The 12,478-nt window shown below is 57.1% G+C and overlaps 1 protein-coding gene across 1 annotated transcript in view; it reads left to right on the top strand.

The window, feature by feature from the left end:
• Nucleotides 1-11,680, top strand: part of CPXM2 (carboxypeptidase X, M14 family member 2) — a 76,352-nt gene extending 64,672 nt beyond the window's left edge. Inside the window, exons 11-14 of the mRNA XM_016155153.2 lie at nt 2,322-2,619; nt 7,073-7,212; nt 8,132-8,231; nt 10,356-11,680. Of these exons, the coding sequence (XP_016010639.2) occupies nt 2,322-2,619; nt 7,073-7,212; nt 8,132-8,231; nt 10,356-10,609 (792 nt within the window). The 3' untranslated portion in view covers nt 10,610-11,680. The remainder of the gene's footprint in view (nt 1-2,321; nt 2,620-7,072; nt 7,213-8,131; nt 8,232-10,355) is intronic.
• Nucleotides 11,681-12,478: the final 798 nt, after the last annotated feature.

Raw genomic sequence — 12,478 nt, 5'->3', positions numbered from 1 at the left:
TGACATTTAAGCACAAGACAAAACTGCTTTTTCTGTCATGCTTTCTCCGAGTGTGCCGGATGACAGCTACCTTTGCATTTGATATTTGAGGAGACTCTTTGTAGAAATCATTTAATTATATATCTTTACAACCCTGTAGTGCTTAAACAGCAAAAAAAAAAAAAAAAAAAAAAATTCCCCTGAACTGGGCGTGTTTGTAACTAGCATGGTCACCCCTAGCTTTGGTAGTTATACTGCTACGAGATTGTCCTTAGCCCTCACCGGTTGCTTGAGGTAATTTATTTTTCTCTTAGTAACTCCCTGTGGATTTATTACATGGAGTGCCTCTTCGGAAGGAAGAACACAGTTGGGTGAGCAGGGTTTTCTTGGGTCTCGTTTCACAAAGAACATGTGGTAGAAGAAATCATTTTCGCCTTCACCCCTCATCTCTGACAGAGTGCGTCCCTCGCGGGGTCCGCTCTGATGGCTGTGTACGTGCAGCGTTAGGGTGAGGGTCAGTTGCGACAACAGGAAAAAGCAAATAACGGCGGCTTCATGAGGTAGAAGTTTGTTTCTTTTTTTCACGGAGAAGGACCCTGGAGGTGGATGGTCCCCGGCTGGCAAAAGAGAAGCCCCGTGGTCATCAGGATCCAGGGAGTCATCCATCTATCTGCCTCCACCGTGTTAGCACGGGGCCTTCTTCCTCCAGGCCGTGATCCGAGGTGGCAGTGGGCGGTCCAGCTGTCATGGCTGTGGAGGAAGAAGAGAGAAAGGGTTAAAAAAAAAAAGTCCTCCTCTCAGATAATTGAATTAACTCTAAGAGGCATTCCTAGAACTCCTCCATAATGCTTCTGCTTCAATCCGATTGGCCGGGATTTAATTAAAAGATGATATCAACACACAGGAGGGAAGGATGGGAGGGGGACGCTTTAGGCCCTGCGAGCCCGGCCCCCCCATTCCCAGTGTTTGTTTATCTTTCCTCCTCTGTTTTATTCCGCCGGAATTATCTTCGTAGGGATCAGTCAATCGTGATGAATATTTGACTCACTGGTCAGTATTCGACCATATCGGGCTTTCCGATTTTAGTCTCTAAGGTTATCCGTCTCCTTCCTTCCTTCCTCTTTCTTAAATCGTCACCATAAAAGGAGTCACACAGAGAAAGTGAGCGGAGAGGCCGTAGAGGAGCTGCGCGCCCCCCTCTCAGCTCCGCCCCTCAGCTCGCCTTCCACCGACGTCTTCACCGCTTGCCCCTCCTCCCCGAGACTTTCGAAGCCAATACCAGGCGATGCATTTCACTGGTCGATATTTCAGTAAATATCTCCAGAAGACCGGACTCTGTTTTGAAGCTACACATCACTGCCATGGCCATATCAAAACGAATGATTTCTTCACGTCCTGAAATGTCTTTCCAGGGTCCGCATGTCGATGCCGCCACCCCCCGCCCCCGTCTCCTGGTTTACACCTGGAGCCATTCTGACTGGCACGTAAGGTTCTTGAGTCTCGTCTGAGTGACAGATCGCTCCTCCGTCACTTCCTTTTTTCCTTGCGGTTGTTTCGTTGTTGTTGTTGTCGTTGATTTTGTAACAACCAGGTTATAAACGACTGGATTGTCCTGTCGCACGGTCCACTGCCCAGGGGCGGCGGAGTGTATTCTTCCGATGTCACGGAGCGCATTCTTCTGTGTTTCGTACACATTGGCGGGGAGATTCGGAGGAGACCGGGCTAGTTAGGACAGAGGCTGGCCAACGGCGGCCCAGGCCTGCTTCTGCCAGTGGTGCGTTACCGGGACACGGCCACCGGCATTCACCCGCTATTGTCAGGGGCACCGCCCTGACCAAGGCAGAGAGTCGAGTAGTTAGGACAGACCAGACCGTATGGCCCGCAGAGCCTAAAATGTGTACATGCTGCCTGGTCCTTTTCAGAAAAAGTCTGGACTAAAGTCTTGGTCAATTCAGGACAGATATTTTTGGGGGTGTGTGTTTGTCCATCAGGAGACTCGTTATGTTTGGCTGTATCTCTCTCTCTCTCTGCGCTCTTTGCAGATATCAATAAACACTCCTGACCCGTTAATCCCCTGGAGCGGCAAAATGTTGACACGCCATCATTTCCAATTTGTGCATTAGCTGGAGGATTCCTGCAACAAGAAACTTTCCTGGGTTTCTCGTTTTTAAATCTGTTATTTCCACCAAGTCCAGTTCTCCTGGTACCGATTTTGAAATTCTAAATGTTGCTAAGACTCTATCGCTTTTTCGATTTCATCCCTGTTTGGAAAGCTGGGGAGAGAACGCAGTTTTCTCTCTCGCTTTATTTATCGAAGTGCGTTTCCTTTGGAATGCTCGCAGGTGGCGGTGGAGACCAGGGCGGTCATAGCCTGGATGGAAAAAATCCCGTTCGTGCTGGGCGGCAACCTGCAGGGGGGGGAGCTGGTGGTGGCGTACCCCTACGACATGGTGCGGTCCCTGTGGAAGACGCAGGAGCGCACGCCCACCCCGGACGACCCCGTGTTCCGCTGGCTGGCCTACTCCTACGCCTCCACGCACCGCCTGATGACCGATGCCAGGAGGAGGGTGTGCCACACGGAAGACTTCCAGAAAGAAGACGGGACCGTCAACGGGGCTTCCTGGCACACCGTGGCTGGAAGTAAGTCCTTGATCGTCCTGTTGTCCTCGTGGGGCCAAATGGTAGAGGACTTCTGGGACCAGGAGGGACCCCGCAGGCCATCTCCTCCCAACCCTCCTGCTGCCATTATTATCCGTGTGATAGGCACCGTGGTTAACCATCTACAGGGCGCCAGCACTCTGCATAGACTCCCCTCAGTCCTTGCCTGTCCTTGGGGGGGGGCGTGGCTTATCCCTGTTTTATAAATGAGGTGACTGGGGCTCGGGGACCAGAAGGGCTCTGCCTGGGCAGGAAAGGGGCAGAGCTGGGTCTGTTTGACTTCGCGGCTGCTCTTAGCCCCTGAGCAGTTCAAATTTCACAAGATCAGAGATTGGTAAACATGGACTTCGGGGAAATGTTGGACCAAAAATCAAACCCAGCAGACGGGCAGAGCGCATGCCAGTGCTTAGTCAGGAGCCCGGCTTTTGTCCCGCGGCTGTTCCCACCGTGGGGGACATTCAGGCATTGACCCCACGCTCAGGGTGAGGGAACTCTGAGGTGCAGGTGTGTCCTGAGGCCCGGCACGTGGCGAAGACTGTTTCCCTTCCACCGGAGGACGGCGCTTGTCCCCTAGCCGTACGTGGCATCGGGCGATGCCCAGCGCGTGGGACGTGGCTGCACGTGGCGCTGCCCCCCGCACCCACGCAGAGAACCCCGCGGTCCGGGTTTCAGGATGGGCACCTGCTTCCGGAGTCAGGGCTGCTCCTGGCCCAGGGCTCCCAGGTAGACAGGGACAAGGGTGTCACATTCTCTAAGGTCCCTCCGCGCGGGGGTGGCAAGACCCCAAATGTATCGCTCGTTGCTTATTTTCTTCACTTTGGGGGGGGCGGTCAAGCCTCTGATGAATTCGGAAAGTATCCTCCATCAGATAGGCCTGCACCGAAATTCCGGGCCGTCAGTCGGATGCCGTGTGACCCTTCTTCGAGCCCCTGTGGTTTTCATTTGTAAAGGCGTGATGATAACTGGGACAGCGATGACGGCGTGTGGATGGTCCCTCCCGGGCCGTCGTGAGGACTGCGCGGGTGACACATGGGGCTTTGTCCTCTGTGCGCCTTACCGGAAACACCCCGTTATGACGAGCGTCCGCCCCCTCCTTTCTCTCCTCTCCCAGCAGCGTGGTCCCCACGAGGCCCCTCGCACGGGCCTCTCTGTGTCTGTGTTTGTTCTCCGTTTCTCTGTCTTATTTAACTTGAATATCGTCTTACGCTGCTGGAGATGCAAGCGACAGGTAATGTTCCCACCCTTGGAAAAATCAAAATGAAAACAGTAGTAGACATGTTTGTTTTTATGGCCATCCATCCTGAAACAAGTACTGAAAGCTTGCCATTTTTTCCTGGGTTCTGTATCTAGCAGAGGACTTCAGTTTGTTTCCATCATGGTTTTGCTCTGCACGAAATGAAAAACTAAATGTAAATCCCTGTCTATCGAGAACATTTCCTGATGGCTGAACAGTATTCTTGCTTTTCAATACTAGCCCTAAAAACCTGCAGTAATCTTTACGTGAATTATCTGTTTATTTTTTCACGGCTGCCGAGACTAATTCGGGTTCGGACACAGATGGATTCGTTAGCATCGGGTCAATAGCAACGTTTCGAAGAGTTGGTTGCCACATGATCACGTCGGCAGCGTTTGGGTTTTTTTTATTTTTTTTCCTATCAATTAGATTTTCCGTTGTCTCGGGGACTCTCGTGGCAGAGCCCTGTGGTGGCTCCAGGGTCTTTAATCATTCTTCCTCCTGGCGGTGTGATGAAGTCTGCGGCCTCATTTCTTTGTAGATGAATGAAACGCAATTTCTGATTTCCTTCCCTCCCCCACGCCCTCTGCCGCATCTCCTCACGGACTCGGACTCGTTTGCACGGCCCTGACGGGCGTTCGTTAACAGAGAGCGGGGCAGTCGAGCGCAGAGTTCAAGATGCTTCAAAATGTGCATCGTTTGGAGGGTGTGCATTTTATGCATTTTAACCCCAAAGCGATGTCGGGCCCTCTTTATTGCTGCATCCCCCCTGCGCCCCCCGCCCCGCCCGCGATGAAGGCCGGTGTCGTGGTAGCGTCGGGCACACGGAGCTCCGCATTCCACGGTGACGCTCGTGACAAGCGCAGGGTTCCGGGTGCGGAGCGAGCCCAAAGGGGTGTCCCGCCGTCCCTAGGCAGGATGGAAGGCACTGCGAGGTCTCCCTGGGCCACGCCGCTGCGCCTGGCTCGCACGGTCACTCTTTGCCAGCCGCGCTCGTTCCTGAGACGTTTGCCAAGGCTCTGGGGTCAGCCGCAGAGAGAGCCCGGCCCCGGCGTCTCCACCGCTCTCCCGGTCTCTTGTCGATTCGCCGGTTCTTCTTCCAGTGCTTCGGAGACACAGAGGGCAACGTGGCAGCCCCTCTGCAGAGGGTCTAAATGTCACGTTCATTCATTTCTGTACTGCGAGGCCTAAGAGGTCGGGACTAGGGCGTGTCACGCGCACGGCGGAGCCCAGCCCTCCGGGGACGCCCGCCCGAGCTGACCGGTGACTCGTTGCCGGGCGGCCTCCGCGTGTTCTCGGACGTTCTCTACCTCGGTTCGACGTGAGCAAGCCGACCTGGCGCTTTGCCCCGTCTCCTTCGCCCAGACCAGGCCCCTGCGCAGGCTCCTCCGTGAGCTTGGGACCCTCCCGCCCTCCTGCTCCACTGCTCTCCCTTCCGCGTCGATCGGAGACGTCATGGCCGATGACATGTGGGTCAAACCTGGAATCTGGCGCCGAGCGCGACAGTACTTTTGGTACCGTTCTGCCTGTGACGTTAGCGATCAGGCAGCAGCGGGTTGACAGAGAATCGCTCTCGGCATTGAGAGCCGAGATTCTTTCTTTAATCAGACATTTGCGCCGAGTGACGTGTCACTCAGCCTCGTGGCGAGCTAAAGGAGACGGAAGGGACAGCAGGGCGGGCGAGGGCCACGGCTGCTCAGGTCGCAGGGGACTCGCTCTTTTTCCCAGTCAACACAGAGGACCCGGCCCGCTCGCCTCCGCTGTCTGTAGCCCTGAGGTGCGGGGGCCGGGGGCGGGGGGCCGGGGGCTCGTTGGCGTCACCCTCTGCTGGGCGAGTGCTTCCTGGCGATCGCACGGGATTTGCTGCAGTGTCTTCTTGCTGGTGACTCTATTCTACCAAAACAAAAATGCTGGCAAAAGAAACCCCTGGAACTTTATGCCACCTAACATTCATTTATTTATTTCCCCAATATTGGCTACTCCGCTGGGCTGAATGGTGCCGCCCCCCAAACAAACAAACAAATAAATATATATATATTTGTTTTATACACACACACACACACTTCCTAATCCCCAGAACCTGTGATGTGACCTCATTTGGAACGTGGGCTTTGTAGGTAGAGTTAAGTTAAGGGTCTCAAGATGAGGTCATCTGTTGCCTGGAAGACGTAGAGACAGAGGAGAGGACCGTGTGAAGACAGAGGCGGAGGCTGGAGCAATGTGGCCTGAGCCCAGGAGCGCCGGCGGCCACCGGAAGCTGGGACTGGCAGGAAGGGTCCAGCCCTAGAGTCTGTGGAGGGAGCGCGGCCCAGCCAACACTGAGATCTCAGACTTCCGGCCGCTACCGCTACGGGAGACGAAATTTCTATTAAGTCCCCTAGTTTGGGGTCATTTGTAACAGGAGCCCTCGGAGCCTGATAGAGGGACCGACTCCATGCCACGCTGGCCCTGCACGTCGGCCGAAGCTGTGTCAGGTGCACCAGGCTCGCCTGCTTCCAGGCCGGGTGGGGAGCGTGGGCGCCCTGTGGTCCCCCGAGCGGCGATGCTGCGTTTGGAGATGAGAGCGAGGCCTCGTCACGCGCACCTGGGTTCAAACCCCGACTCGCGCTCTTTCCAGACGCAGGATTCTGGACGCGTTTCTGAACCGTTCTCTGCCCGATTTCCTCATTCGTGAAATCGCGCTATGCCGTCTGCCCCTCTGCTGGGTTCGTAGAGGAGATTTAGTGAGCTATGGGTGCGGAGCGCTGCGTCCTGGTTTCCGTCAGGCTCGTGCGTCGTGGTGGTCTGGCTAGCTGGGTTTATGGATTAGAGTAGAAAACCGTTGTAGAGCTATAGCTGAGAGCAGCGTAACTGTAGAGATAAAGGGAATTAAACTCTAAAATCCATACTGTAATCAACTACGCTCTCATTCTAAAAGTAGTCGTAAGCTGAGTCTGATAGGAGGATTCTACCTAGAAAGCGCTTCTTCCAGTCCTCCTTCTGTCGGAGATGCCCCTCCTCCCCACGCACGTCCAGGCTGCATCCCCGCCCGCCCTCGACTCCCCCCCCCCCCGCAACGCTCGCCCTAATGTTTTATCTGTAGCAGACGCTTGACGCCTCCTTCGAATGAGGTCTCTGAATCCCACTCGCGAACGTCCTTGCATGTCTCCCAGCGCCGCGTGGAGCCTTGGTCGGTTTCACGTTTCCCGGTTGGCTTGGCAGGTCTCAACGATTTCAGCTACCTTCACACCAACTGCTTCGAGCTGTCCATCTACGTGGGCTGCGACAAGTACCCGCACGAGAGCGAGCTGCCTGAGGAGTGGGAGAATAATCGGGAATCTTTGATCGTGTTCATGGAACAGGTAGGCATGGACACGCGGCCGCGTTGGGGCCTCGCTGAGGAGCGCGGTCCTGCGGGTGGCCGAAAGCGAGGGGTCGAGTCAGCGCTCAGGCTGTGTGTGGGCTTCGTCCCGGGCCGCCGCTGTCCCGGGCCGGCCTCCGCCGTCGCCTTGCACTTGATTGGACCCAAGAAAGCGAACTCTAAGGCGATGTCGGTCGTCCCCACCGGTTCGTGGTGCATGAGACAGGTTTGGGGCGGGGGGAGGTTTCAGATGCTCCTCCGTGGGGAGGCGGGTGACGCGTGTCTGAGTCCACGCGCCCAGGCCCCTCATGCAGCCGGCTCGTGCTGCATGACCGCAGATGCAGGCCGGGGGGCCGACACAGCAGACGTCGCCGTCTGGAAGCTGGACGTCCAAGATCAAGGTGTCGGCAGGTCAGCGCCACGCCGTGGCTTGCGGCTGGCCACCGTCTCGCCGTGTCCGCGCGTGGGCTTCCTGCCGTGGCCAGGCACTGCCTGTGTCTCCATGCGTCCCAGTTTACAAGGGCACCAGCCAGACCGGATCGAGGCCCGCTCTGGCGACCTCGTTTTAATTTCACCTCTCTGATTAGAGGCACGTTCTAAGGTCACAGCAGTCACAGCAGGTGACGCGTCACGGCTGCAGGCGGCAGGGTGTCGCGTGGGAGTTCCGACGAGTGCCCACTGAGGCTCCGCTCGCAGCCGGGGAGGAGGGACGCCCTGCCGCACACACCGGGAACCTCGCGGCTTCCCTTCCCCTGTGCGCAAGGTCATGCCCATCTTGCGGCACCGAATAAACCGGTTCAAGCTTAGTGCTAACACGAACCAAACAGCGCCCACGCCCCACTCGGGAGCAGGCCAGCTGGAAGCCGGAGGCGGGGCCCATTGGTGAGCTCACCCTGCGCCTTGTCATGTTCGCCCGGCAGGTCCATCGTGGCATCAAAGGCGTCGTGAGGGATTTACACGGAAAAGGAATTCCCGGTGCCGTGATCTCCGTGGAAGGCGTCAGCCACGACATCCGAACAGGTACCTGTGCTTAGGCGATGTGCGTTTTCCCGAAGCGTTTGACCGGATGAATGGACGTTGCGTGGTGTGTCCACGAGCGGCTGAGCTGGGGGCTGAGCCAGCTCAAATCTCCATGCAGTGCCCCTCTGTGTACCCCGTGCCGCTCTTCCCAAAGGCCAGAAGGGGCCCTTCCCCCCAAAACTGCTGTCACGCTGAGCTAACAGACCCTGTGCTCCAGCAAACAGCTCCAGTCTGACTTGCGAGGAAACAGAGACCCTGAGACACTAGGACAGGGCTAGGCTGGGTTTCAGACGCGGCCACGTGCTCCCCGATGCCAGGCCGCCTGCCCGCGGGCCGGGTCCAGAAGCCAATTACCATTTAAATGGGTGAAATGTCATCTCAAACGCCGGAACTCGGCGGCTGCCGTGTGGCACCTGAGTCACATCCTTTCTGCCCGTGGGCCTACTTCTTCGACGATATTTTCGTGCCGTGTAGCGTGGCATTTGGGGCACGTCAGCCCCTCCTAGGCACCCATTGATTTGTCGTCCATTCGCTCATTCGTTCCTTCCTTAATTCAAAAAACGCAAACTGCAAATCGATAACGGGCCCGAGACGTGTGAGGTGCCGGAGGTCATTGCGGAGGAAAGAGGCTGTTTGATCTGCTTCGCGTAGGACAGTGTTTGAAACATTGGGGATGAGCCCCGTCAAAAGAGTGATTCATAACGGAGCCTGGAACATTCTTTGGACTATTAGTGCCTTGTACACATGGTGAGGAAAGAGGGCTTTAGAAGGGCTGGGAAATAAAAAGGTGCCAGGGCCCCACAAGCCGGCAGAGAGTACTTTGCCTAATGAGCTCTGAATTTCAAGCCCCTGTGAGCAGGGGACCATTTCAATGAGCTAACGGGAAACACATCTCCCTTCGCCTCAGTCCCCCTATAAATAATTTCCCAGCGTGTTTTCACGGCAGGTGAATGCCATGCTTCGCACGTGGCCCTTTATTTGTTTCTGCGTCTCTCGGGGCTGATGTCGGCTCTGAATCTGCCTTGATTCCTGTCTGAGGCGTGTGCGATCTGACACGCTTTATTTCAGGAGAGGTTTTGCGTAAGAAAAACAGGCATTAAGTGGAACTCTACAGGGAGAAGCTAGCGAGAACGCTTTCTACGTGCGTGTAAACGTGTTGGCCGAGCACCTGGCTCGGTACGCCACGTGACTGTCCTGCGTTTGGTGGACACCAACCTGACCTGCTCACAAATGGACATGCACAGGGGCCCGAGTTGTCCCTTCCGTCCACTGGTGCTGAGCGATGCCAGCGGCTGTCGTCCTTCGGCTCCACGGAACACTCACCCCCAAACAGACCCGATCGCCTAGTGGGACAGCACCCCAACAGCAGTTAAGACTTGACGCGTCCAAGGTCTTGGATGAATAAGACATTTTGATTCCCGTCTGCGTACCTGTCTTCGCCCCGCTCAACCTAACCAGCGTTCACTGGGGACATGTCACGTGAAACACCGTTAACTAACTGCTGAAGAGTTAGAGAGAGGCCCCCGCGCCCGGACACAGGCCCGGGGCGGGAGGAGGGGGCGCGCGGTCCGGGAGGACATGCAGAGTTAGAGAGAGGCCCCCGCGCCCGGACACAGGGCCTCCTCCCAGGTCATTGTCCCGTGTCATTCTTCCCTTCTCTTTTTAAAAGTGAGGACCCCCCACCCCTCAATTACTATTCTATATTTATAGCCATGCTAAGGGAAGCCAGGAAGCCATGCTCTGATAGCTTTCCAAGATGGCATTTCGTGGGAAGGGCACACCGTTTGGAAGTTCAAATTCCTACTGAACGGGACGTATTGTCACAGAGGACGGAGTGTTGAGTATTTCTCCATCTCTGCTCGTGTGTATTAACACTGTGGGGAGTCTACACCCCAAACTTCTGTCTGCTAAAACCATTAAGGGGGCTTCCACAGAAGAAAGCATCTTGGCATCCAAAATGCGGGAATTTGCATCTGCAAATTTGCATCTGCAGGAGCTCAGATTTTGCACGGCTGGCCTCGAGCCTCCTTCTGGCCGGGCGGCCGGTGGTCTTGGAATAACAGGGCTGGGAGTGCCTGCATTAGACAAAAACTGCTCTGAACTGCTGTTCTTTCTTTTTCACAGCCAGCGATGGGGATTACTGGCGCCTCCTGAACCCTGGAGAGTATGTGGTCACAGCTAAGGCGGAAGGTTTCACCTCGTCCACCAAGACCTGCATGGTCGGCTACGACATGGGGGCCACGCGGTGCGACTTCACGCTCGGCAAAACCAACCTGGCCAGGATCAGAGAGATCATGGAGAAGTTCGGGAAGCAGCCCGTCAGCCTGCCAGCCAGGCGGCCAAAGCTGCGGGGCCGGAAGAGGCGGCAGCGTGGGTGACCGCCCGGCACGGGAGGCCCGGCCCAGACCCCTGCCAGTCAGACCACTCCCGTTGTAGCTCCATAGAGGACTCACTCCCTGTCGTTTGCTCTGTAATTCGGGAGGCCTGGGAGGATGTGGGGACCGCAAGGCGGGTTCCAAGGGGAGAGCTGCAGGCTGAGGGTATTTTCTTTTGTTCCCACGGAGCCAAGTAACTTGGGCAGAGCAGCAGAGAAAGGCCGGTGGAGGGGAGGGAACTCAGCAAGTCGGTAGAATCAGAGGTGAGCCCTGCCTGCTCAGGGCCTGCAGGCTACATGTGGTGATTCCCCTGCTCGCCTGACGGCAAGAGTTCCCCGTGGGTTTGCCACGTGCACGGCTAGGCTGCAGCATTCCTGGGGCCCAAATGTCACGATTCAAGATGCTCCTGGGTGTTCCAAGGGGATCCACCCTCTCTGGCCCCCTGGGACATTTCGAGCTGCCTCTGATAAATTCTGCGACAATAGAGATGTCACCAGGTGAGCGTCAGTCAGCCTCTTGAGTCGGTTTCGTTTCCCGTTCAACAAAGGCTCCGCGCTCATGAAGGGGGAGAAAGGCTGGAATGATTTAGGCGCTCCCTGGGCAGCTAGGCCTGCACGGGGGGCTGGTCTCATGGATGCCGGATGCACAGCAAACCTCCCTCCGCCAGATTTCCTGCGGGTCTAAGCCGGGGACAGCGGGAGGCGCCAGCCTTCCCAAGGAACCCCACCGTTCAGCTCAGCGCCCCCGTGAGCCGTGAGGACTGGAAGTGAGCCTGCAGAAGGCTGGCCCACAGCCCCGCCCTGCTCCACACGCCCGCCCCTCCCGGACCGGCGCGGGCATCCTCACCCAGCCTCATGGCGCCGTGCGAGCTGCCTTTGACGTATGGAAGGCCAGACCTTCCAGATCACACTGCATCTGATGAAAAGCTCTTAGAATCATCTGTGGGATGTCTGTCTGTTCAGGAGGGGTTATCGAAGTATATTGTACAAGAAAGCAAATCTTTCTCACCTTTTATTAATGTTGCTGCCTCACTGACCTGGGAAGCATAAGGAAAATAAAGAAAGCAAACAGCGAGATGCCTCCGGTGTGTGGTTTTCCTGAGCAGGCTGGCCGCCACACCCAGCAGGACTGGGCAGAGCGTGGCGGGGAAGGACGGGCTCCTCGCGGCCTGTTTCTGCAGCTGAGCTGGCTCTGTGACGTCGTGGAGTCTCTTCCCCCGGCCTGTCTGACCCCTGCCCCATGAACAGAGTCCCAGGCTCACGGCCGAGGCGCAAAAAGTCCAAGGAATATTAGGGAAAAGTCAGAAAGGTCTTTCAGGGCCTTCTAGGGGGTGTGCAGAGGAGCATGGCAGGCCTTTAGGGCCGAGAGGCACCGCCCCGTCAACGCGTCCCAGGATGGCGCCCGGGCGTCCTCGCGCGGGCCGGCTCTGACTTGCCGGTAGTGGGTGCCCGGAGCTCTGTGTTAGGGTCCCGAGGCAGAGTCCCGGCCCCATGGGGAAGGATGCTGCAGCGTGTCGGCTGTGTGCGCTCTGGGGGCAGGAAGGGGCGGCAGCAGGGGTGCCTCGAGTTTCCGTCCTGGAGCTTGTCCCGTCCCCCCGGACTTGGAGGTGGGAACACCGAGGCCCGGGGAGGGACACGACGCGTCCCCAGCGTCCGGGGCGGGACTCGGGGCAGCTCAGGTTCCACAGCCTTCTGGAAGCCGGACCCCGCGCTCGGCCCTGCGGCGGCCCTGGGGCCGTGCCGCCGGGCCTGGCTTCCTTACGGGCAGATCACGTGCCCAGCCTGCGACGGAACCTTCCAGAGCCACGGGAGCGGAGCAGAAATCGGAGGACAGCAGCCGGGGCCCCTCGTTTGATGAATGTGTCTGGGGAAA

This window comes from Rousettus aegyptiacus, unplaced genomic scaffold, assembly GCF_014176215.1.
Source record: "Rousettus aegyptiacus isolate mRouAeg1 unplaced genomic scaffold, mRouAeg1.p scaffold_m13_p_6, whole genome shotgun sequence".
Classification (NCBI taxonomy): Eukaryota; Metazoa; Chordata; class Mammalia; order Chiroptera; family Pteropodidae; genus Rousettus; species Rousettus aegyptiacus.
The sequence above is the reverse complement of the archived record's forward strand: the minus strand, read 5'-3'. Positions and strand labels throughout refer to the sequence as shown.